General features: G+C 44.6%; 2 protein-coding genes across 4 annotated transcripts in view; one reads left to right on the forward strand and one right to left on the reverse strand.

Annotated features, from left to right (window-relative positions):
- Positions 1-1,051: 1,051 nt before the first annotated feature.
- On the reverse strand, positions 1,052-3,727 carry LOC119566869 (putative uncharacterized protein FRMD6-AS1). Its single transcript, XM_043550314.1, has 2 exons — positions 2,146-3,727; positions 1,052-1,205 (listed from the first exon to the last, which is right to left on the reverse strand). The coding sequence occupies exon 1, from the start codon at positions 3,725-3,727 to the stop codon at positions 2,582-2,584; it is 1,146 nt and encodes a 381-aa protein (XP_043406249.1). The 3' UTR covers positions 1,052-1,205; positions 2,146-2,581.
- The window catches only part of FAM120A (family with sequence similarity 120A), a 116,656-nt gene continuing 94,744 nt past the window's right edge, over positions 3,726-25,637 (forward strand). For all 3 annotated transcript variants that reach the window (XM_007056886.4, XM_037905776.2, XM_043550313.1), the window contains exons 1-3: positions 3,726-4,199; positions 11,985-12,231; positions 25,262-25,344. In XM_007056886.4, coding sequence (XP_007056948.3) covers positions 3,726-4,199; positions 11,985-12,231; positions 25,262-25,344 — 804 coding nt within the window. The remainder of the gene's footprint in view (positions 4,200-11,984; positions 12,232-25,261; positions 25,345-25,637) is intronic.

Raw genomic sequence — 25,637 nt, forward strand, 5'->3', positions numbered from 1 at the left:
AGTGGGTGAGTGAGGTTCTATGGCCTGCAACGTACAGGAGGACAGACTAGATGATCATGATTGTCCTTCCTGGTCTACGTGACATTGGCATTGAGATAATTATGTAATGCTGGGCAGGGTTTTAGTGTTGCAGCCATTAATACTGCAATATGGTATTCTGGACCAGTCATCTTTAGTTACATATTAAGACGGCATCCAGCGTGTCTCTTGGATGTTTTGACCTCTCGATATTGTTCCATACAAAGAAGATACAGAAATCTTGCTCTGCTGGAGTCGGAGCCACATATGGAATAGTTCTAAATTATGGCAGCATTGAGCAGGATACACTGTGGCAGATCCTCAGCCAGGAAGTACATTGAAGTCAATGGAGCTATGAAATTTACACCAGCTAAAGATCTGTTCCAAAGACTCTTCCTCTTTCCACCCCCACCCCCGCTAATTGGTTCCGTTGAACCTAAATTGTTCAAGTTTGTTCAGAATGCTGATGGCATCCCCAATTCTTCACCAGTCCTGACAGACTTTCATTGGTTTCTGGCCTGAGATTAGATTGATTTGTAATCTTTTCATTAGTTGTTTAAGAGTCTGAATGATCTGTCATAAAGTTACATTAACTATCTTTTAGGTGTTCCTGATCAAACTCTGTTCTTTCTTGGCTGGACCTCGGGTGCAGACTCTACTGATCATTTGTTTTTATTTTTTTATGCTCTGCATCTGTGGCATTAATTGTTCAGTTGGTCAAGCACTGCTGAATCTTTGGATACTTTTAAAAACCACCTGAAATCCTCTCTCCTCTGTCAAATCCCCAATTAATTGCAATGTTTATTTAGTGTCATAATTTGTACTACTGTAAACTATTCCAAGGTGTTTTGTTGTAGCATCCTTAACGTTAGAACTTAGTGATTGCACTTTGAAGGGAGAATCGATTTGAGCCTTGGGATGAAGGCTAAATTAAGAAAAAGCTCTTACCAGATACTCATGAATACCTTTGGAGAAAGTTATCTGAAAAGGTGCTGCATATTTTCTCCACTGATTTAAAAAAAAACAAACCCAATTTTTCAGGAAACATTTTTTTATTATGGACTTCCACAAAGTTTTCTGTATACTTTCTTTTACCATCCTTATGGGCTACATCAGTCACTGTTGGATACAAATGTCTTCCAATCAGGGTTGAGTTAGCATCGCTCAGGAAGGAATCAACCAACTCCCTAGGAAACAGTCACCACCAAGTGAGTCACAAGAGAATTTTTATTTTAGGTGCCAATCTGGCCAAACAACTGAAATCTTATTAAAAATGAAATGTATCTTTACCAATAAAATACTAAACATGGTATAAGGCATCTGCAGTATTTGCCAGTTGCCCAGCATCGAGGAATACTAAGACACTATGCTGATATTTCAAAGATAATATGTATGCTCTGCCAGGAAACAATTAAGGCCAAATCTGGGCCTCTTTAAACAGTTTCACTAGCTGAAACTGGAGTGAGCAATCATCACCATAATACTGGAAGCAGTTTAGAAGAGGACAATAGATCTTATTCTAGCAGTTCCTATACCACTGACTGCATGTTGCTGTGCCTTTAAATTCATGCCCAGATCAGTAACCAGTTGTGCTTGTCAGGCCTATGTGAATAGAGTTAGCTTTATATATACTCTTGTCGAACAGGCCACCAAAGACATTTTGGAAGGTTTTCTGGTAGTGTTAAATCTTTAGCTGTTGGTGAGTTGAGGTTAATTTCTTACTACTGCGTTTCCTTTTAAATAACTGCTATTATTGTATTTGTGTGGAGAGCGCAAATTTTAAATCCTTCTAATCTGTGCCAATTTTAGAAAAACAAAGACTATGCCAGTTTTATATTGTCAGGTTTGGACATCACACAAGTCTGTTGGCACAGTGTGAAGCAAAGTATTGCTTGATGGTATCTCATATCTCAATGGACTTGTATTTTGTAGTCTGAAACCTCCCAAACCAGCAAAATCCAATCAAGAGGGGAGGACGGTCCATCTTCTCAGAGGCATTTGTTTTTAAAGATTTGTTTTCCTTCTATCTGATCAATGTTCAAAAAACTAAGCAGTTTTTATTTTTATTTCAAATAAAAGTAAAAAAAAAAAAAAAAAAAGCACTTCTAAAAGTATAGAATACTTTACCTGTTATGTCCCCTATTCTTAGTGCTTGAGGTAAGTGGTCTTCAACCTCTGGTCCACAGACCCCTGGGAGTTCACAAATTAGGTCTAAGATTTCCAAAGGGACCTGTAGTTCCACCTGACATTTAAGGTCCACAAATGAAAAAAGGTTGAAAACCACTGCTCCAGGTTAGCATTTATATCGCTGTACAGTACAGTGTGTGCATAGCACAAAGCAAAACTAGCTTTTTAATTCAGTTAACTGCCAACGTTCTCCAAAGCAGGAGCGGGTGCGAGTTCCCTAGAGGAAGAGCACGACTTCCTCTCCCCTTGGGCCGGGCATTATTTCTGTCTTTGCCTGAAATCGAATCGCGGGGAGCAAGGGGCCCAGCCAGCTCACTCACAGGGGCAGTTAGCGACCACTCAGCCCGGGATGTGGACACTATTCAGTTCGCTTCTCTCATTGGCTGATCTCCGTGCAGCAAGCGGTCTTTCCGGCCCAGCACTTGTACAGCATGACATATACACTGCTGCGCAGACACGGGAGCGGGAACAGCGCCGTGGAGCTCCCACATGGAGCCCGCTCTTCTGGGCGGGTGTAAATGTGTAAGACTTCCTGCAACGCTGGAGCCAAGCCTGAGGGGGAGGCCAGCGGGCTGGATGCCTCTCCCGCAGCATCTCCCCCCGCCTCTCTCTGGGGCTGCAACAGCACCCAGTGGGCTCCTGCACGGAGGGTTGGCTCCTCCCGTCCTGAACTCGCCCGACCACATTTCACTGGCACGGCCTGCTGCCCAAGCGCTGCCATCGTGCCCAGCGGGGCAGCGCTTCTGCCTGGAGGCGGCTTTGTAGCACGCCCCGCCATTCTCCCTCTCCTCCCCCCCACCAAAGTCCTCCACACCCCCGCCCCTTTCCAGCCTCCCTCTACCGAGCCCCTCTCCTGCTCTCTCTTCCAGCCCCCCGCCCACGTGACGCGGTTCGTCTGCCGCCCCCCAGCAACTTCCAAGCCCCTCCGCGTAGTAGCCCCCGCCCGCCTGCTCTCTCGCTCGTCCGTAGGGCGCATGCCTGGGTTATGCAACAGCCCTGCCTGGCCGCCCAGGCCCCGCTGCCTGAGTGCCGCGGCCGCAGACCAAGGGTGCCGTCTCGGTGGAAGAGGCCGGGTCGGTGGGGCGCGCTCGCGGCCCGGCCCCCCGGGTGCTGCCCCTGAGGCCACTGTGTGCGCGGCGCGCCGGGCCCGTGAGTGGCAGCGGGGGCCGCCGCCAAGTCCCGCCTGTTCCGCTCTCCCTGCTGCAGGCGGCGGCGGCGGCGGGGTGGCTTCCTGCGCGCGGTGCCGCTCCCCCTCCCCCCGGCAGTAGGAGCCGCAGCGGCAGCAGCCCGGGTCCCTGAGCCATGGCTCTGTGAGAGCAGCACATGGCGGCCGCAGCTGCCATGAGCCCCCAACTAATCCACACAACTCCCCCCTGAACGGCCACCTCCAGCAGCAGCGCCCCCACCGGCTCCACCGCTCCCACCCCGCCCGCAACTCCAGCCACAGCCCATCGCCCGGCCAGCACCCAGACCCCGCCGCCGGGCCTGCGCTCACCCGCCGCCGCCCGCCCGTCCTCGCCATGGGAGTGCAGGGATTCCAGGACTACATCGAGAAGCACTGCCCCAGCGCCGTGGTGCCCGTGGAGCTGCAGAAACTGGCCCGGGGCAGCCTCGTGGGTGGGGGCCGCCAACGGCCCCCTCAGACCCCGCTGCGCCTCCTCATCGACGCCGACAACTGCCTGCACCGGCTCTACGGCGGCTTCTACACGGACTGGGTGAGCGGCGGGCAATGGAACCACATGCTGGGCTACCTGGCGGCGTTGGCCAAGGCCTGCTTCAACGGCAACATCGAGCTCTTCGTCTTCTTCAACGGGGCCCTGGAGAAGGCCCGGCTCCACGAGTGGGTGAAGCGCCAGGGCAACGAGCGCCAGACCGCGCAGCAGATCGTCAGCCACGTCCAGAACAAGGGCACCCCGCCGCCCAAAGTCTGGTTCCTGCCGCCCGTCTGCATGGCGCACTGCATCCGCCTGGCCCTCATCCGCTTCCACATCAAGGTGAGCAGCGGGGCCCAGGGGCCTCCCCCCGCCAGGGCACCAGCGCCCCCTCTCGCTGCGCCCCTTTTCCCCCTTTCTCCACCAGGGCACCAGCGCGCCCATCTCCACCATGGCTCCAGCGCCCCCTCTGGCTGCGCCCCTTGGCCCCCCCATCTCCACCATGGCTCCAGCGCCCCCTCTCGCTGCGCCCCTTGGCCCCCCCCCATCTCCACCATGGCACCAGCGCCCCCTCTCGCTGCGCCCCTTGGCCCCCCCCATCTCCACCATGGCACCAGCGCCCCCTCTCGCTGCGCCCCTTGGCCCCCCCATCTCCACCATGGCACCAGCGATCCCATCTCCACCATGGCACCAGCGATCCCATCTCCACCATGGCACCAGCGCTCCCTCTCGCTGCGCTCCTTGCCCCCCATCTCCACCATGGCTCCAGCGCCCCCTCTCACTGCGCCCCTTGCCCCCCCCATCTCCACCATGGCTCCAGCGCCCCCTCTCACTGCGCCCCTTGCCCCCCCCATCTCCACCATGGCTCCAGCGCCCCCTCTCACTGCGCCCCTTGCCCCCCCATCTCCACCATGGCTCCAGCGCCCCCTCTCGCTGCGCTCCTTGCCCCCCATCTCCACCATGGCTCCAGCGCCCCCTCTCGCTGCGCCCCTTGGCCCCCCCCCCATCTCCACCATGGCACTAGCGATCCCACCTCCACCATGGCACCAGCGCCCCCTCTCGCTGCGCTCCTTGGACCCCCCACCTCCACCATGGCACCAGCGCCCCCTCTTGCCGTTTTCTCCAGTCCCTCTGGCCAATTCCCGGCGCTACGGCCTGGAGAGGTTGGGGAGGGGTAGGGCTCTAAGATGGCAGCAGAATTGCCCTCCTGGTAATGTCCGTACCGGGTTCAGAGAGGGGAGGGAGAATCATGTATTCCCGTATCCGCAAAATGTCGTCAAAACCTGGCGGCTCGGGCGGGGAGAGGAGGTTCGGCGAGCTCCCTGGGAGCGGCCTCCGCTGGCCAGCGGCAGCTGCACAACTGAACGCGGCCAAAGTTTATGCTGCTGCCGCTGCTTTCTCCGCGGACTTCCTGAGGCTGGAGCAAAACTAACTAGCCTCGCTGCCGCCTGGGAGCTGCAGGGTGCCCTTAGCAGGCAGAGGGGAGGGTGTAGTGAGCACCCGGGTGTCCTCAATCTCCGCTGGGATTTTCTATTTATACGTACCTGTCAGCCTGTGGAAGCAAAATGAGGGTGATTTACAGCATCCGGGGAGAGTCCCTCCCCAGCCGAACTGCCCAAATGGGCTACAGAGAGGAAAATTACAGTTTCAGCATGTCTTCAGAATGGGGTATAGAAACAACTTAATGGTTTCAAAAACAGGACTAGCTATGTTGCTTTCCCCGGTTTTCCTTTTACCCGTTTTCACTTCTTTCGGTGCATTTTATTATTTGTCCTTCTTCCCATCTTTCTTCCTTTTATTTTATTTTTATGGCTGGGGGTGTCTGTCCTTATTTCCCCTTTCTGTTGTAGTCTCTACCCTTTCATTTGTATATTCTCTTCTCCACTCTTCTTTCCCTACTCCCCTTCATGTCGTCTTGGGGTAGAAACCAGAGAGTCCTACTCACCCATCAAACCCATCAAATGTGGCTGATGATAGTGTTTTGTAGGGTGACAGTGAATTTGCAGGTATCATCCTCCAAATGCTGATTAGCTGACAGTCTTGTTTATATATACATTTGGGTAGTTTCTTTTGCTTTAAAACTGGGTGCAGTATTCTGTGCTAGATCCTCTGCCTCCATGTTCTTTTGGGGGCCATTGTTCCATTCATGTATCTGACTTGTAAAATGTCCCTTCCTGCCCTGAGTTCCCTCTTCTTAGAAACACACTTAGCTAATTTGCTCCACAGGTAACAATATACTCTAAATTTTTGCAAAAAGAAAAGGAGTACTTGTGGCACCTTAGAGACTAATGTGCACTATTACATATTTTTTGCCAAGAGTTTAAATGGGCATTATAAAACAACAGTTACTAAAAAGTCTATAAAGTTGTATTGTACCTGATAGGCCAGCAACAAGTTCTACCATGAGACAAAATGTTAATTTGCATTTAAACTGAAGATGTTTTGACTAAATGAAGTGTATTATCAGAGGCTAAAATGTAGATGTTCAGAATCTGTGGTAAAAAGCTAAAAATAACTTGTCAAATATAAAGAGGCCCAGAATACTTCCATAAAGGGGTTTCAAGTAGTTTAAACTAATTAATCCATTATTCTAAAATAATTGATTAACACAAAGTAGTGTCATAACCTATTTTTCTTGTAAACTAGAACTGCTTAACATATAGTTATGCAGCTGTAGTTTACAACTGTTTTTATTTCAAACAAGTATAAATTTGCTGATAGTTTTGACTGCAGGAGGGAATGTCTTTGAGGCTTCATTATAATCTTTTTACTCTAGCATCCAAAAGATAAAGTTTGCAAAACATTTTATATACTTTTATCCTGCTTTCCAGATTTGTAGTAGTCTTGCAGTAATTTTTTTTTAATTTTGACACATATTTAATGGATATTGCAAAAGAAAATTTTGTAGCTAAAACCTGGAATGAAAATTCCAGGAATTATTTCTTTAAACGTCCACTAAGGAGAAAAGAGCAGAAGATGGAACACATACTAACTAGTTGCCATCTTTGTCTATTACTTCTGTAGCATAGTAAATATTATGTGACCTTCAGAGTTGTGCCACTGATCAGTAATTGGAGCTTAACATTATTCGGCTTTTGTACTGTCCGTTTTGGCAGATTACACCACATCTGTAACTGGGCCAAAGGATAACTTTGAGGTCAGGACAAGTTTCTGTATAGATTGCTTTCTTGACAGGGTTTTGAAGAAGCGATCTTCTGGTTAAGTTTTTCAGTGTTCAGCAAAAGGGAGAAACAACAAAATAACTTATTTTCTGGAATTTTGTGAGGTTCAGTGAGACCTTCGTCACAGAGGAAAACTTACCATTTTATTTTCCATCTGGGACTTAAGGTTGAAAGGCCCAGTGTTAAAAAACATCCTGCATTTTAGAAGCAGCTACAGCTCAGCCTAAGCTGATAGTGGAAGTCCCACCCCTTGATCCCATTGTAGCTGGTAAGAAATTTTATAACTCTGTGGGTTAATGTATCTAGTGTAGTGATTGGTTAACAGGAATGACAGACATACAATGTGTTACTATTACTGACAGGTTAGTGTGAATGATTGTCGTGTTCTTGTATGTATGTACATTTAATTTTTTTTTGTATGAGAGCTTGCGACTAACAGGAGAAGTGAGATTTCGCCTTCCTGTGTTAATCAGATGTGGCATATAACTAGAAATCCCTCAGGGTAGAAACTTTCTCTTTCACAATAGTCTGTTATGTACTGCAAAACACTGAGGCCTGACATTTATATAAAGTTAAAGTCCTTTTTTAGTCATTGGTTACTTTTGTCATGATGGCAGCTATTCTTTTTCTTATGCTGTACCTGGCCAGCATGAAATAGTTTGATTTTTGTATGATTTCTCTAAGAACTTGAATGATTAGTTCAAGTCTGGTTATGTAATGTGATTATATTAATCTGTTTTTGCTGCTTGAAAAAATATTTTTAATGCTTTCTAAATAAAAGGACATTAAAGATCACCTTGTGGAAGTATCAAGTCTGATGTGAAATTATTGTTATAGTGTAATATGTCCTGTTGTCTTTCCATGAAATAGATATTAAGAGGTTTTTTTGTTTAACTCCTTAATTTCTGGAACTCCTTCATGATGCTTTTGCTATTGTTTAAATGGATACTCTGATCTGATGTCAGGGTGTATAATGTACAAATTCTCGGTTCTGAAGAATATTTTTTGCCTCTTAGCCCCAGAGACTTGAGGATTTCCCAACAGTAAAATAAAAAAAGGCAGGAAAAAACCTTTATAGATGAAATGGATAGTTTTGTCATTGATTAACATGCAGCAAATTAGTAATAAGTTTTAACTAGCTGTTAGTAGCTGACTATATCTACACTAGCACTTTTGTTGGTCAGGGGTGTGAAAAAACACACCACTGACTGACATAAGTTTCACGGACAAGCGCTGGTGTGGACAGCGTTATGTTGGCAGAAGATGCTCTCCTGCCAACATAGCTACTGCCTGTTGTTGGGGGTGGTTTAATTATGTTGATGGGAGAGCTCTCTCCTGTCAGCTTAGAGCAGCTACACAGTAGACTTTACAGAGGTGCAGCTGTGCTGCTGTAGGGTCTCTAATGTAAACATAACGATAGTCACTTAAGCAATATGTAAACTGGATTTGTGTGTTGTTTCTATTTTTTTGAGTACATTTAATGTATGTGAAGTTGCTGAATTTCACAGCTTTGTGGCTGTTCACAAAAAAGAACTGTGGCATGAGTTTCTCTGTAGTGCCCTGCCAATATGCCTACAACTTGTCCTGGAGGAGCCAACTTTAGTGGGGAGAATACAGTTCATACTTATTGAATCCTTGGCCTTTTTGCTGAGATTGTGACTAAGGGATCAGTTGTGGTGTGTTTTGTGGACACATGTCCCTTGGGGAGCTGGATTTACCTCACCAAAGCACTTGGAAGTTATCAAAGAACAATCCTTTTTTAGTCACTGCCAATGTTGGAGAGATTGAAATTGCTGACCTAGAGATGGAAGGCAGCTCTGTATTGCTCTATTTCTTTAAACTGTGAAATGGGGAGAATTTGTTAGTAATCCAAATAGATGATCAGTTTATATAACCAACTAGGATGCTGTGTAGATAGGAGTATATATAGATAATTTTAAGATTAGACCATAAACTTCCTGCTTTTATTAATAACTTATTTTCAAGAATATATATTTTTTTAAATTCAAAATTAGCTTCTTTTTTGTTCTCATATATTATTTTCTTTTATTGATCATAGTTCAGGTGTTCTATTTTATAGTTCTCAAATGTACTTTTCTCCTCTTTAACCCTTATCCCAAACCCCTTCACCTTCTACTTACCCCCACAGTTTCTGGCAACGTTCTGGGTGGGCAAGAGTAAATTGAACTTGCATGTTTAATTTTTTTTGCCTGTGCATAATGCAATAAAATCTCATTGCAGAATGGAATGTCTTATTTTGTTTTGGTGTTTCAAGAAGACTAGTTTTGAGAATATTGGTAACAAGTTTTAAATATGAACTCATCTTCAGTAATCTTATTTGAAACATTTGATGTTAGGCCTCTCTGCACTCTTACAGACTGTCCATTAGCTCAGTTTATTGTGCTAAGAAAAATGTAAATACTTCCCATCCAGAGCAGTTTTAAAGGATTTGTAGATTACTTCAGCACAACATAAACTAAAACAGGTTTCTCTGAGATATTAAATGGTCTACAGATCCTTATTTTCGTCATGAGCCTTTGTTTGTTGTCCATTGAAAGAAATGTAATTCATGAAACAGAAACTTGTTTTTATGCCAAGCACGTTTGTTAGAATTTAAATGATTAAGCAGTGCACGGACCTAGCATTGTTAGTGCTTTGGCAGAACCTCATTTTCTTTTCCGTGTGTGTCAATTTAAGATTTACTATTTATTTTCTCTTTTTCTGTTCTGGCATCATTTACACATGACTTAGATTTAAACTTAATTTTTTGCCTTTTTAAGCACTGAAAATTGTTTCAAGTTGCATTGCTTTTTTTTTTCCCCCCAGATTATTTCTGATTTTCACCTTTGTGCTTTTTTTGGCATAACATGCATGTTCCAACTAGTTTGATTTGTACAACTTTTAGACTGCTTATCTCTAGCTTTTTTTACTGTTTTGTGGCCCTTGTATCTGGTTTGGATTTTGGTAAAGTTGGAAGTTCGCTGTACCTTGACAGGCAGCCATTGCAGCTCTTCATCGTATAACAGCTCAATTATTTGTGTTACTTAAACACAGTTGTTCAGTAATATGAGCCCATGTGCACAATGCTAGGACTTACGATTAACTCTATTAAATTTTTCATAAAAATTGTGCTAGTAACCTTCCCAAGTTAAAACATTTTATAGATCTGATTTTTGAACTCTTGCTTGCTTTTTTTTTTTTTTTTTTTTTTTTGGGAGTGACCACAGTCATCTCTGACAACTTGATAACCTGCCACAAAGAGTTTTTCAAACTGTCTTGGACATGAACAAAACAGCCATGCATATCACACCAGATGGTGATGTAACTAATTAGATACTTATGAAATGACTCTTAAGATGTTACCTTTGTGATTGGTACTTTGAGAAGCAAGGGAATGCATTGAGAAGCTTTGTGCACCATTGACCTTAAATGCAGATTGTTGCAATCAGGATAACTTTGACATGGAGTTAAAAGATGAAGATAGAAAGTGAGACATAGAAGAGCATAACTTTTTCCTCTTCCCTTGATACTTAACAAATATACCAAACATAGTTTCCCGAAGAAACTAGGTAAAAGTTTTAAGAAAATTGTACGTTTTAGCAAACCTTAAATTGGCTATTTCAACAAAATACTGAGTGAGATGTTGACTGTCCAGTAACTCAAGTCATGGTTTCTAAATATGAGTCAATCATGAAGTTACATGTGGAAATCTGAACTTATACTGGGGTATCCTTACCAGAAGCTTGAAAATCAATAGAAGATCAATACAATATGACTGTATTACATGCAGATAATATGGAATAATATCCAGAGCACAAGGGCTTTGTTCAAACAACTTTTTAAATTTGCTTTTAGAACTAAAGCTTCTTTTTTACTAAGTAATCAAGTGTTAGTTTAAACTATTCTGATTTGACCGAAGAGTGATAGAACTATTATGATTATTTATTTTATGTGTTATCATACTGCATAGGAGACCTGGTCATGGACCAGGACCCTATTGTGCTAGGTGCTGTAGAAACACAGAACAAAAAGACTTCCTGTGTCCCAAGCATCTTACAAACTAACACGTAAATTTGGTTAATTTATCACTAAGTCTAAGTTTATAACTATATAAACATATGTATTGTGGTGAATTGAACTGTTGTTTTACCCTTGTGTTTGCTATTTTTCTTGGGTCAAGGCGTTTTACTTTTAAATTCAGATGCTTGTGGGGCTTGGTTGTACCAGCATGAAAGCTTTCGGCATTTTTCAAAATCACTGACTAATAGTTTGGGATGTAGGTAGCAGCAGAGGACAAAGGAGTAAGTTTTCATAAACACAGTGTTTTATTTTTTTTAATTTTGGGCGGGCTTGATATTGCAGTTGTGGTTCCTATAACTTGTTGCAGTCATTGGAAGTTCAGTGTGTGGAAGGGCAGACTGTGGAGTGTTTGGATTCTTATCTGACTATTTTTAAAATTATTATTACACAAGACCCTTGTCGTCTGATCAGGAACTTTACTTATTTCCAATGTCAGAAGTTGGTCTTTATTTGACTTATTTGAACCTTCTGTAATTAGGTTGGCCTCTGTTGGGACCAATCTGTTCTAGTCCTTTCAGTGGCTAGGAAAGTACGTCCTTGAGAATCTTTTTTCCGTAAGTTGACTAGTATTGACTGGTGTAGTAGTGTATGTGTGTATTATGAAAAACTGTTAAAATGCAATATAATACAATAATACTGAGCTATCTTTAAGTAGTATCACTTCTGTCTGAATACCTTTCAGATCTTAGTGTTTTCACAACATGCTACCTATAGCAGTGTTTGAAATCTCTGCTCAAAATGCGTTCTTTGGATCTCTGTTTTATTCTACACTTACTCCAAATGTTCAGGTTCTCCTTTATGGATCTCAGTGTATCATACTAAATATGAAAAAAGACTGTTAATGCTTTTTTCTCTTCTTTTATAGGTTGCACAGAGCATTGAGGATCACCATCAAGAAGTAATTGCTTTCTGCAGAGAAAAAGGTTTCCATGGTTTGGTTGCATATGACTCCGATTATGCATTGTGCAACATCCCTTACTATTTCAGTGCCCATGCCCTAAAACTGAGCCGTAATGGGAAAAGTCTCACAACAAGCCAATATCTGATGCATGAAGTTGCCAAGCAACTGGACCTGAATCCAAACCGTTTTCCTATTTTTGCTGCTCTGTTAGGTAGGTTAAGTAAGAGAATTTTACATATTGTGACTAGTGAAACGTACAACTTATATTTATATTTACAATAAATGATTTGTAAAAGATGTATGTGTATAATATCTTTAACAAAGCTCTTTCCTTGTATGACCTGTTTCCCTTTCCATTGTTTTTGAGCTATTATATTCTGTCACTCCATACTCACTGCAGCTTTAGGTTCCTTGTGGCACTAACTTGTGCATGTCTGTGAATGCAGTCAACTTTTGAGTTGAGAGAAATGCTCTGTGAATAGCTACAAAGATTGTGAAAAGAGTAATGCAGATCTGTTATGGAAATAAAGTAGGAGTTCTGCAAAAGCTCTCACTAACCAAAGCATTTTACTTCATGAATGGGAACAAAGTTTTTAGACTGCTTCAGTCATATTAATACACTGTATTTAAGCTCTATTTTAATAACCATGGTTTATCTTAGTAAGTTTTCAGATAGATGTACTTGTGTAGTCTATCCATTCATGCTAACAATGTTGAATTGTGTAGGTATCTTGCACTTCCAGTGTACTTTTTATCTCAGATATGAGTGTTGTACAAGCATTAGTGCCTCAGCTGCCTGGATCACTTCTCTGTCACTGAGGTGGGTCCGAGCAACCGTTTCACTACAGGACAATTTATGTCCAGAACTGAAAAGTATTGTATTTAATTGACACTGCAGGGAAGTATTAGTATGCAGTATGTAAGTATCTCAGCTAGAGTTTGGCTAGGACACTCTCCTGCCTCTGATGATACATGCCATGAGATCTTTAATGAGCCCAACTAGTGAAGACCTCAGTTCCATGTCTCATCTGAAAGATGTCACTTTTAGCAGCACAGTACTGCCCACACCATTCTAGCACTTTGTTCTATTACAGATTTGCCAATTACTGTATCACTAGTACCATTGCAAAACTGAGGTTTTCTACGGGCGACCTTCAAAGAATAAAACTTACATAGACTGGTATCCTAAATTCTGTCTGGGCAAAAAACTATTGAATACATGTTTTCCATCATGGTATGTTGGATAGAGCACCAGACTAGGCTGAGAGACTTGGATTCTATTTCCACCTTTCCCATTGACTTGCTGAGTGACCTTGGACAAATCGCATAACCTCTTTACTTTAGTTCTTTCTCACTGTAAAATGAGTATAATACTTCAAGTGCTTTGAAATCTGTAGATGAAAAGGGCTGTGTATTACTCCCTTGACATGCCAGTGCTCTAGTAAACACTAAAATTCATACACAGACACACACACACTTTGTCAAGGCTAATATTTTCACTACTAAAAAGTGAAATCCTTTTACATAAGAATGGAAAGAACCATACAGCAGTGAGTGATTCAAAAAAGACTTGCAGTGGGACCATGCAGGAAATAGATAAGATTTCTGGTCATGTTAGTTCATGTTTTCTTTCCGTGTCAAGAATAGTTATCACCACCACTCCCCAAATTGATAAATTGTTATTAATATGAAGTACTGGTAAAACAGCTAGTGATGCTAGGAGTTTTATGTGGGCGGTGGTTGGTATTGCTGTTGCTAGAATCTGTCTAAACTGACACTTTAAATAACAAAATAGTCCTTAAAATTTGTTTTTAGCAGAGGAAACCTTGTCTTTCTGTGATTTAATGTTTTGAATGGCTTGTAAGCTTTTTGAAGTATATTCCACTGAAGCTTATTTATAAAACAAGCCCATTGAAACAAAAAAAGTTACCAGGTATTTTTGTGGCTTGCTTCGTATTGGTTCAGACCTTGAATAACCATTGAGCTAACATCCTGACTGATTTTATTGTTTTCTTATTTTTTGGAGTCTGAGTGATGTAGCTGTAGAAAAGGTTCTATATGAACTCTGGGCACTTGAACTGTAGGATTCTTCAGGCTTATTAGTACTATGCTGTTTGTCTTTGAATATTGTAATTCATGTTACTGAATTTAGGCACTGCAGTACTATAAATAAACTTTTATAAAGATTTATAGGAAGGGTTGTTCGTTTATTTGGGCATAATGTCACTAAAGTCATCTCAGTATTTTGAGATATTACTTGTTCTTGAAAGATAGTGTGTAATTTTAATCAATCTTAAATACAGTTAAAGTTGTATGTAATCTGGTAAATGTTTAAAAGCAGCACATCTTACATAACCTGAATAAAACTATAGGTGGGCTGCATGTCTTGACAAATGTCTCAGGCTTGGCTCATGTGGTCTCCAGGTGTCCTCTAAACCTCATAGATGGGTTGAAGGCATCACTTAGTGTTAAGGATGCCTAAGGGCTTGTCTACACAGAGAAAATAACCGGCTCTGCTGTAGTGGTATAATTATTCTACTGTGACTATGCTAGTATAACTCCCCTGTGAGAACACTCTATTCTGGAATAATTACAATTAAGATAGTATCTTAAACAGCAATTATTATTATTCCAGAATAAATTACTGTTATATCAGAATAAAGTCACTTATTTCAGAGTAGTGTGTCAGAATAGGAGAGTTATACCAGCATAGCCACAGTGGAATAATTATTTCACTATATAGTTATGCTAGTCAATTTCCATGTTTAGACAAGCCCTTAGTGTTTCTGTTTTTAGTCTGTGTTGCTAGTTCCCTGTTAAAGTTCACCTTTTGGGCTGAAGGTTTCTATACCCGGTGCTACCCAAAGGTGAATAGCTCTTAAAACTTTGAGGGTGAGAGAGGCTCCACCATTACTGAGTATGAACAGAGTGAAGACAAATGGTGACCTTTCTTTAAAAAAAAAAAAAAGACAAAATGGCTGGGGTTAAAAAGTTGAAACTTGGCAGGGAAGTGCTTTTGAGTATTTCAGCAAAGTGTTTGGATCAATTTTGGGGGTTTAAAAATCAGACTTTGCGATGGGTGTGTGAGTATGATTTTTTTCAATCTCCTCCTGAAGTTTTCTCTTAACTAGGGAGCACAGTTTGTATTGTTCAGGTTTAATTTAGCTGCTTATTGTAGGAAGGAGAGTGCCTCAGATATTGGGTAGTTAAGATGCTGCCAGGGACATCCTGTTTTGGGTAGTGTGTGCACTTAACGACGTCTGATCCAACTCGAAAACAGTGGGAGTTTGGACCTACTCAGTAAGTGTTGACTTGTATACTTGAAAACCTTGTGTGAACCTTGGTCAGCGGAAAACTAAGCACAATGTGAGGTAAGGGGCTCTTATTTAGTGTACTCCTTGTATTGGACAGTGTTTTTAATTGATGTCTAACCTTTTTATTTAAAAAAAAAAAAAAACGTAGTAGATGTCATAAAAAAGGGAAAAAAAATTGAGGTTGCATGGTTAAGCACCCAGATCAGGAAACAGCGGAGCTAAGGTTGCTTGTGTAACCTTAATCTCTTCCCCATTGTGCGTATGCAGTATAAGAAATCTAATTACTCATTCACATGCTATTTCTCAAACAACAGGGTTGTTTTATTGTTTTTGTTTTTTGTTTTGGTAAAAGAACTTCAGGTATATTTCATAATTTGTACTGTCTTCTATGTGTGCTATATCAGACATAGTACTTAAGTGCAGCTGCATCTTCTACTACATACCTTAAATTTTATTTAAAAATCCTATACTTGAGAAATGATCATGTGCATATATTCATTATAGCAGTTTGATTACAAGTGGACAGAGTTAAGCAGATTGACACAAGGAGGCATGACGGTTGAGTATCAGGCCAAAGGGCTAGAAACATAATTATTTAAAATGAAATCTTCGAACCTGCTGAAGTTCATGGGAATCACCCAGGAAAGCTTCCTACATGTCCCCGTTGAGTGGATTTTTCAGCCTTGAGTTGAGGTTTACTAATCCTGACTTAAATTTGGCTCCAGTGACCTAGAGGTCTGTAGCGATGAAGTAATTGCTCTATGAAAACTGTTTGATATTCTTGTTGTTCTTAATGGCCACGTGAGGACACACAATATCATTTCTCTCCTTGATGGCAGTCTCAGCAGGAAGTGAAGGATTTGAATGGGCATGTTGACTAAATAGTTTGTCCATTCAGGTAAGGAGTGAGATATTCCGTTCGATTAGTTTGAAGAATTTTGAACTGCTTTTTTCTCTGTAGTTGTTGTTAAAGTTGGCAGTCCTCAAACTGTGATCCAGAGGGTATCCTCTAGTGGTATGGAGAGGGTGACTAACAGCAAGGTACTGGTTTCCCTCAAGTCAGCTAAAATACATTACTTTCCTAATATTAATTTTCCTTGTAAATAGTTGCTGTGGTTGCCACAGCAATATGTGATTTGTGAATGGGAAGGAAAGGCTAAGGGCTGATCTATACTGAAAAATTAGTTTGACCTAGCTGCATTGCTCAGGGCTATGAGAAATTCAGCACCATAGTTAGGTTGACCTAACACCCAGTGTAGATACAGCTAGGTTGATAGAAGAATTCTTCCGTTGACCTAACTACCACCACTCAGAGTGGTGGTAGTGGAAAACCCCTTCCGTCAGTGTAAGAAGCGGTCTACGTTATGGCATTTCAGAGGCATAGCAATAGTGCTATAGCTCTGTTGCTGTGGAAACTGTCGAAGTGGTGAAAAAGTTTGAAAAATCCTGCTTTAAATATATTGAAAGCACTAGAGACTAAGCCTGTAGCTTTTTACAAACTTAGTAAATATGGAAAAATACTTTGTTGCTACGTTTATGATAGTTAAATTTAATTGAGTCTGTAAGGATTTCTTCTCATGCTTTGTAAAATCCATTTTCAGATGCTGTAATCTATTGCTTTGTCATCAGTGAATCATGTTCTTGCTTTATTCAAGTTGTTTCCTCCCATTTCTTCAAACCTTTTTTTCTGATTGCAATGTACTGTGCTTTGGAAGATCAAAATTATTTAAATAACTTTCCACTTTGCTAAAGTGGTTTAGCTGGTAAATGACCATGTAGCTTGGTCATTAGCTTGCCAACATTCCCAGGCTAACCAGTTGACTGGAGGTAGTATTTACTAAATAATTAGTAGAACTGCATTGCTTAATAAACTATCTTAAAATTAGCCCATATTAAAATTAGCAAATATAATGAAAATATGGGGAGAGAATAGTTTCAGATGGTGGCTTAGTTACATTTTTGAAAGTAGGATTTTATGTTAACCTCTTTGTAGTGATAAACACCCATTTTTTCATGGTTTGTGTGTATAAAAACATCTTCTGTATTTTCCACAGTATGCATCCGATGAAGTGAGCTGTAGCTCACAAAAGCTTATGCTCAAATAAATTGGTTAGTCTCTAAGGTGCCACAAGTACTCCTTTTCTTTATGTTAACCTCTTGTTCACCCAGCATTGCCAGACTAAGCCAATTTGCCTGATATTTCTCATGTGTATTGTTTGCTGAGGGCAGACTTCTGTTGGAAAGGTTTTCAAAGCTAATTGGGTAGGCCACTTGGAAAACATGAGAGCTTTTAAAAAGAACAGTTCTCAGTATTACAAAAGTTTCCTAACGGTTTTTAGCAACCTTATCTCAAAATGGCTTTGTCCAGTTACTTCAGATTTGTTTTTTTCTATTGGCAACAATGAATTGGTATTCGATTATTTTTGGAAAGTGTCTGTTTTAGCTTGAAGTCATATGAGGAGTATTAACTAAATTAGGAGATAGCTGTAGAGTTTGTTAGATATCCAAGTGAATCACATGGAGTTCAGAAAGGATCAGCCAGGATGGGAGACAGAGTTAAGTGTCTTCAGTTGAAGCTTTAAGAAGATATCTTATTAACTTCTGTAGAGGCTACATCTCCCACATGAGCCCTAGCTCTTTCTGTATTCTGAATTGTTGTGACTCCAGATATAAAACTTAGACAGATTTAGAATAGTATATACAGATTATTTCTGAAAAAAATTAGAACACTTCAGCTATTAAAATTTAGGTAATATAATTACATTAATCTGAAAATTCAAAGTTAAGGTTGGACTTGAAAAATATGGAAATGCAGAGTTAATATTTTGCTCTTAATATAGGACCTTCAGGCTTTGAAATAATTGTCCTTCTGTAACAACATTTTCTTCAAGTGCTTGCTCATGTCGATTCCATTCTTGGAGTGTACATGCCCACGTGCCTGGTCATCGGAGAGTTTTTCCTTAGCGGTATCAGTAGGGCCAGCTGTGGCATCCCCTTGAGTGCCGCGCTCATGTGTTGGTATAACAGGCACTGCCGGGCGTATACCCTCTCAGTTCCTTCTTACTACCCTTGATGGTTACTCGGAGCACCTTTCCTTGCATAGGAAGGACTAGAGGTTTCCTCTCTTCTGACTTTGAGCCTTAGGGCTTTGTAAATAGTTGTTTATAGTAGTTAGTGTTAAGTATAGTAACTCCTCACTTAACCTTGTAGTTATGTTCCTGAAAAATGCGACTTTAAGTGAAACGATGTTAAGCGAGTCCAGTTTCCCCATGAGAATTAATGTAAATGGGGTGGTGGTGGGGGGAAATTAGGTTCCAGGGACATTTTTTTATCAGACTATATATGTGTGTGTGTGTGTATGTATATATATATATACACACACACATACACAGTATAAGTTTTAAACAAACAAACATACTGGTACACGGCGATGATGATTGTGAAGCTTGGTTGAGGTGGTGAAGTCAGAGGGTGGGATATTTCCCAGGGAACGCCTTACTGCTAAATGATGAACTAGCAACTGGCTGAGCCCTCCAGAGTTAACTCATTGTTGTTAATGTAGCCTCACACTCTACAAGGCAGCACGAATGGAGGGAGGGGAGACAGCATGACAGAAAGAGACACACACCGTGTGTTTGTGTGCGTGTGAGAGAGAGAGAGGCAGGCACATTTCTCCATTAGGTAAGGGGACCCCACTCTTAAGTACACTGCCTTGTTAAGTAGATCAGCAAGCTGAGACCGCAGCTGCTGCTGCCAGGAAGCTCCCTCCCTCCTGAGTCCTGTTGTGTATCCCCCCCTGCTCTATGGAAGATGGGGTAAGCAGGGTGTAAGAGCAGGGTGGAGGGGGACACCATGACATTAGCCCCCCTATCCCCCGTGCACAGCAAGCTGGAGGCTCTGGAGAGCAGCTCCAAGGCAGAGGGCAGGAGCAGCACATGGCAGAGAGGAGAGGGACAGCTGAACTGCTGGCAATTGGTAGCGTGCTGGGCGGCCTTAGGGCAGTGGGGAGCTGATAGGGTGGCTGCCGGTCCACACTGGGTCCAAGTCCCCAGTAGCTAGCTGCAACGGGCTGCCCTTCCCACAAGCCGTGGACAAAGCAGGCAGCTGCCAAACAACGCTATAAGGGAGCATTGCACAACTTTAAACAGGCATGTTCCCTAATTGATCAGCAACGTAACAACGAAACAACATTAACCGGGAGCACTTGAAGTGAGGAGTTACTGTAGTTAAGTGTAGTTAGGGGTTAGAAGTTAGAGTCCCAGCGGGGATTTTGTCCCAGGCGGGACATGCCCTGATCTCTGGAGTTACAGTCCTCAGAGGGCTTAAACAGGCTTATGCCTGTAAGTGACCCCCCACAGCAGCTGCCTAAAGCTTGGGGGAATCACACGGGAAGGACAGAGATCGTATTTGTAAAAAATTTTCGACCCAGGACTGAGAGAGAGCGGGATATTTGCTTGCGGGCTCTCCTCATGGAGGCTGCCCTTTGTCTGGCTTCTGAGCCGTCCCGCCAAGACTCGGCTAGTACCTCGGCCTCAGTGCACCTCCAGCACCGCTCCCTATCACTAGTGCCCAGAAAGAAAATGAAGAAGCACAGCTCCCTGGCACCAGGCAAGAAAGGCCCTGGGGCATCAGGCAAAAGACTCAGTTTGGGCCACCCTTAGCCCCTTCAAGGATCCACAGCCGCACCTGGGAGCAGAAGGGAATCCAAACTTCTGAAGTCATCGATGCCTTCCCAAGCTCTCCTGGCACTGAGAGAGCAGAAGCTTCCCCTGGCACCATGCGTGCTGCAGGAAGTGGGAAAGGCTCTCTAAGATGGCAAGCAACTGCTAAGACCCCTTTGGGGGCAGTGGAGCACCACCGATCCCCCGAGACAAGGCAGTGTTCTCCATCTCTGCACCGCAGATCTCTAGTGTCATGACCCAGATCCTCTGGAGCTTGCCACAGTCCACCTGGCACCGGTCCCCTTGATACTGGCACCAATCCTCACTCCAAACACTGGTCTCCGGTGGCGATGGTCAGCGGGCAGACATGGGTTGACAGCTCCACAGTGGTCGCCGGAAAGGGATTCCTCCAGCACAGAAGGGCAGTTCAGCCCTTCGCCAAGACCCCATCGGTGTGAATGGGCACCTGAGGCCGCATCAAAGTCTACAGTGCTGCCTTGGCAGCACGGCCAGTGACCTTATTGGAGTGCTTGGGGCATGCTGGTGATGACGATGCCCCCTTCGCACCGCTCATCTGCCGCTGCCTTGGAGCAACAGCAGGCAGCACTGACTGCACCGGGTTTGGTGCATGAGACCTGCTTGAGGTCGGGGTAGTGGAGACAGCACCCACCCCAAAATCCCCCTTCCCAATGGGGGATAATGCACTTGAGCCTCCCCCGGTGGTACAGTCTTCGTCCTCATCCCCACACGAGGCGGTCACGGGACCCTTGAGGGCCAGCCTCCTGGACAATTTTAAGGAATACCGGGCCCTACTTTGACAGGTGGCCGAGAATTTGGGCCTACAGGTGGAAGAGATGGCCGAGCAGGTGGACATCTTGTTCAGTGTCCTCAGCCTTCACCCTGGCACGTGTTGCCCTACCAGTGCATGACTGGGTTCTGAACATTGCCAGGATTCCTCTGGCAAACTCCATTGTCCATCCCTCCCACCTCCAAAAGGGCCGAAAAGAGGTACTTTGTCCCGGCCAAGGAGTTTGAGTACCTTTATACCCCCCATCTTTGGGCTCGCTGGTTGTCTCGGCAGCCAACGAATAGGACAAGCAGGGGCACACTAGTTCAGCTCCCAAAAATAGAGGCCAAGGACTGTACCTTTTTGGGAGAAAAATGTATTCAACAGCCAGCCTGCAATTCTGGGTGGTGAACCATCAGGCACTCTTGGGCAGATACAATTTTAACTTGTGAGACTCCCTCTGTAAGTTCAAGGAGTCCCTCCCTCTGGCCCAGGAATTTGGCACCCTGGTGGAGGAGGGCACTGCGGCGGCTAGGTGCTCTCTCCATATGGCATGGGACATGGTGGACTCGGCGGCTAGGATGGTTGTGGTGGTCATGAGGCACAGCTCCTGGCTTCAGACCGCCGTCCTGTCCCAAGAGATGCAGACCTCTATCCAGGACCTCCCATTAGATGGGAATGGTCTCTTTTCGGAGCAGACTGATGGGAGGCTGCATGGGTTAAAGGACACTTGGGCCACCCTTCACTCGCCGAGCATGCATACACCGCAGTCTGCACGGAAGCAGTTCCTCCACCCCCACCCCATTGCCAAGGCCGTGGAAGCCTCATCAGGGGCCTGCAAGGAGAAGGGATAGAGACACAAGCTTTAGTCGTCACTGCCCTTCCTCCTCCCGCTCACCTGCACAGCCCAGTCCGGCGAAGCATCCCGGGGACCAGAAGCTCTCGTTTTGAAGGTGCACTCAAGAGTGATGCCCCAGTCAATTCCCCGGATTCACCTCATTCTTTCCTCGATCGTCTTCATCCCTACCATTTGCCCTGGTCGCAGGTCACCTCTGACCACTGGGTGCTGGACATAGTATCTTGGGGCTATACCTACAATTTTTGACTGCCTCTCCCTCCCAACCCCCCTTTTCTCCGTCCCTCTTCAGGGACCCTTCTCATGAGCAACTCCACATCCAAGAGATCAAGAACCTCCTTCACGTTGGGGCGGTGGAGGAGGTCTCTCGGGACATGAAGGGAAAGGGTTCTATTCCCTCTACTTCCTAATTCCGAAAGCAAAAGGGGGCCTCAGACCCATTCTGGACCTGCGTCGCCTCAACACGTCTCTCAGAAAGTTGAAGTTTTGCATGGTCTCCCTGGCCTCCATCTTCCCCTCCCTGGATCTAGGAGACTGGTACACCGCCCTCGGCTGGAAGGTTGCATATTTCCATATTCCAAGGTCACAGATATTTCCTGCATTTCATAGTGGGCGGACGCCGTTTTCAATTCACGGCGCTGCCCTTTGGCCTCTCATCAGCCCCAAGGGTGTTCACAAAGTGTATGGCGCCAGTAGCTGCTTACCTGAGACATCGAGGGGTCCAGGTCTTCCTGTACCTCGACAACTGGCTCATCAAGGGCAGGTCTTGGGAGCAAGTGTAGAGGAGCCTCGATCTGGTACCTTCCACCTGCCGCAACCTGGTCCTGTTAATAAACAAGAAAAAATCCTCCTTAACGCCTGTCCAGCGAATAGTTCATTCCAGTCCATAGTTCATTCCAATAGCCTGTCCAGTTCATTGGGGTGGTTCTTGACTCCACGCGAGCCAGAGCTTTACTTCGGAAACGCATCTTTAGGCCATGTTGGACCTGATCTCCCATGGTAAGAACCACCCGCTCACCATGGCTCACACCTGCCTGCGGCTGTTAGGTCACATGGCCACATGTATGTACGTGGTCAGCCATGCTCGGCTCCATCTCTGGCCTCTGAAAACGTGCCTAGAGTCCATCTACGTCCCTGGATTGGTGTTGGAGGGAGTTCCCTTAGCAACCCCATCCCCGTCTCTGACCCTGGTCTCCGATGCTTCGGACCTGGGCTGGGGAGCCCACCTGGACGAGCTGAGCACCCAGGGCTGCTGGTTGCAGGAAGATCTGGCCCGCCACATCAACGTCAGGAAGCTTAGAGCGGTTCACCTGGCCTGCCAGGCTTTCTTGCCCCACCTGAAGGGCAAGGTAGTGCAGGTCCTGATGGACAACATTGCCGTGATGTATTACATCAACAGGCAGGACGGTGCCAGGTCTTCGGCCCTTTCTTAAGAAGCTCTCTGCCTTTGGGATTTTTATGTGTAGCATGCCATTCATCTGATAGCTGCGCACCTGCCTGGAACCAGGAATGTCCTGGTGGATCACCTCAGCAGGACTTTCTTATCTCGCCTCGAGGTGGTCCCTCCATCTAGAGGTGGTCAGCATAATCTTCCAGAGATGGGGGACTCCCTAGGTGGACCTGTTCGTGTCCAGGCAGTACAAAAAATGCCACATGTTCTGTTCAGTCTGGGGGATGGACCGGGGCTAATTGTCAGATGCCTTTCTCATTCCTTGGTCGGGGGTGCTGATGTATGCCTTCCTGCCAGTGCCATTGATTCACAGGGTCCTTGTGAAGATCAAGCAAGACAGGGTAGGAATTATCCTAAAAGCCCCTACGTGGCCTTGCAAGCCCTGGTTCGGCACGTTGCTGAGCCTTTCAGTAGCTGCTGTGCTGCAGCTGCCCCTCTGTCCAGATGTGCTGTCCCAGAACCACGGTAGCCTTTTGCATCCGAACCAGGTGGCGCTGCACTTGATGGCTTGGCTACTGCATGGCTAAGTGCAGTCGGATGGGCTCGCTCGGCACATGTCCAGCAGGACTTGTCTGGTAGCAGGAAGCCTTTTAGCAGAGTGACTTACCTGGCCAAATGAAAAAGGTTCACGTGCTGGGCCTCAAAACTGTGTATTCGGACCAAGCAGGCCCCTCTGCAGGAGATCCTGGATTATCTGCTGCACCTCAAACTCCAAGGTTTGTCCTTGTCATTGATCAAGGTCCACCTGGGTGCTATCTCGGCTTTCCTTCCTATGTTCCAAGGCAGGTGGATCTTCGCTCACGACATGACAGCAACCTGGTTACAAAGGTTTTTGAAAGGTTTGGAGCGTCTCTACCCGCACATCCAGGATCCCGTCCCCTCCCGGGACCTGAATGTCATGCTGTCAAGGCTCATGGGGCCTCTCTTTGAGCCGTTGGCTTCCTGCTCTCTCCTGCTTCTCTCCTGGAAGGTTTTATTCCTGGTCATGATAACATCGGCCTGCAGGGTGTCTGAGATTAGGGTGCTTACTTCGGAGCTGCCCTATAGTCTTCTACAAAGATAAGGTCCACCTGCGACTGCACCAAGTGTTTCTGCCCAAGGTAATTTCCCAGTTTCATACGGGCCAGGACATATACTTACCTGTCTTCTTTCCAAAGCCTCATGCATCAGATGAGGAGCGCAGGCTATACACCCTGGACGTCAGGAGGGCGCTGGCCTTCTACATAGATAGAACAAAGCCATTCCGTAAGTCAATGCTGTTGTTCATTGCGGTGGCAGACCGAATGAAAGGTAGCCCACTGTCTGCTCAGAGGATTTCATCCTGAGTCACGGCTTGCATCTGCTACTGCTATAAGGTGGTGAGGGTGTCTCTGCCGGTGATCGTGACAGCACACTTGAGTAGGGTATGAGCGTTGTCAGCCTCCTTCCTGGCACAGGTACCAATCCAAGAGATCTGTAGGGCCGCTATCTGGTCATCTGTCCAGACGTTCCCATCTGATTTTGTGCTTACCCAACAAGCTCGAGATGACACTGGCTTTGGCAGAGCAGTGCTGAAAGCTGCAAGACCGTGAACTCTGAGCCCACCTCCATTGGTACTGCTTATGAGTCACCTAGAATGGAATTGACATGAGCAAGCACTCAAAGAAGAGAAAATGTTTACCTGTGTTTTGTAACTGTTGCTCTTTGAGATGTGTTGCTCATGTCTATTCCATTACTCACTCTCATACCCCTCTGTTGCTGGCAAGAAGGAACTGAGTGAGCGGGTGTAGGGCCAACGACGCCTGATATACCGCTGTATGAGTGTGGCACTCAAGGGGGCGCCACAAGTGGCCTTAGGGATACCGCTCAGGCAAAAATCTCCGACTGCACGCATGGGCGCGCGCACACCTAGAATGGAATGGACATGAGCAACACATCTCAAAGAACAACAGTTACGAAAGGTAGGTAACCGTTTTTTAATTAGGCTTTATGAAATAATAGATTTTTGTTTACAAACTTAATTCCTCCCCTGCTCCCTAGGATAAACCTACATGTATTTGGGTTTGACTGCAAATCTGCTTTGCTGCATCAATCAGTTTTGCTGCAGAATCAGTTTATACAAAGTGTTTGGTTTTTAAAGGTGTACTTTTTTATTTTTTTTATTTTTTAAAGTTCTGCATGTTGTATATTCTAGGTAATCACATTCTTCCTGATGAAGATTTGGCTTCCTTTCATTGGAGTTTACTTGGTCCAGAACATCCACTAGCCTCACTTAAGGTACAAACCTAATCTGATTTTTAGCAATTAAACATTATAGTCCATTATAGCAACAAACCACAGCAGTATATACTTCATAGGCAGCTGATTCACACCTTAGGTGCTTTTTGAGGTACAATAATGAAGACCAGGTACTTTCAGCTCCTGAGAAATACAGCAATAGCTTTCTAATGACAGTTTGGTGCAAGGTATGGTACTTTAGTCTGCACACCTTTTAATTACCTACTTTCACTGTCATTTACCTCAATGCTAAAATTGGCCCCTTATCTGTAATACAATATATTTAAAATTTT

Source organism: Chelonia mydas, chromosome 7 (genome assembly GCF_015237465.2).
Source record: "Chelonia mydas isolate rCheMyd1 chromosome 7, rCheMyd1.pri.v2, whole genome shotgun sequence".
In the NCBI taxonomy this organism is placed as follows: domain Eukaryota; kingdom Metazoa; phylum Chordata; order Testudines; family Cheloniidae; genus Chelonia; species Chelonia mydas.

What these genes read in the sequence shown, in the direction of transcription:
- LOC119566869 (XM_043550314.1), bottom strand. Translation starts at nt 3,727, where the DNA reads ATGGCGAGGACGGGCGGGCGGCGGCGGGTGAGCGCAGGCCCGGCGGCG.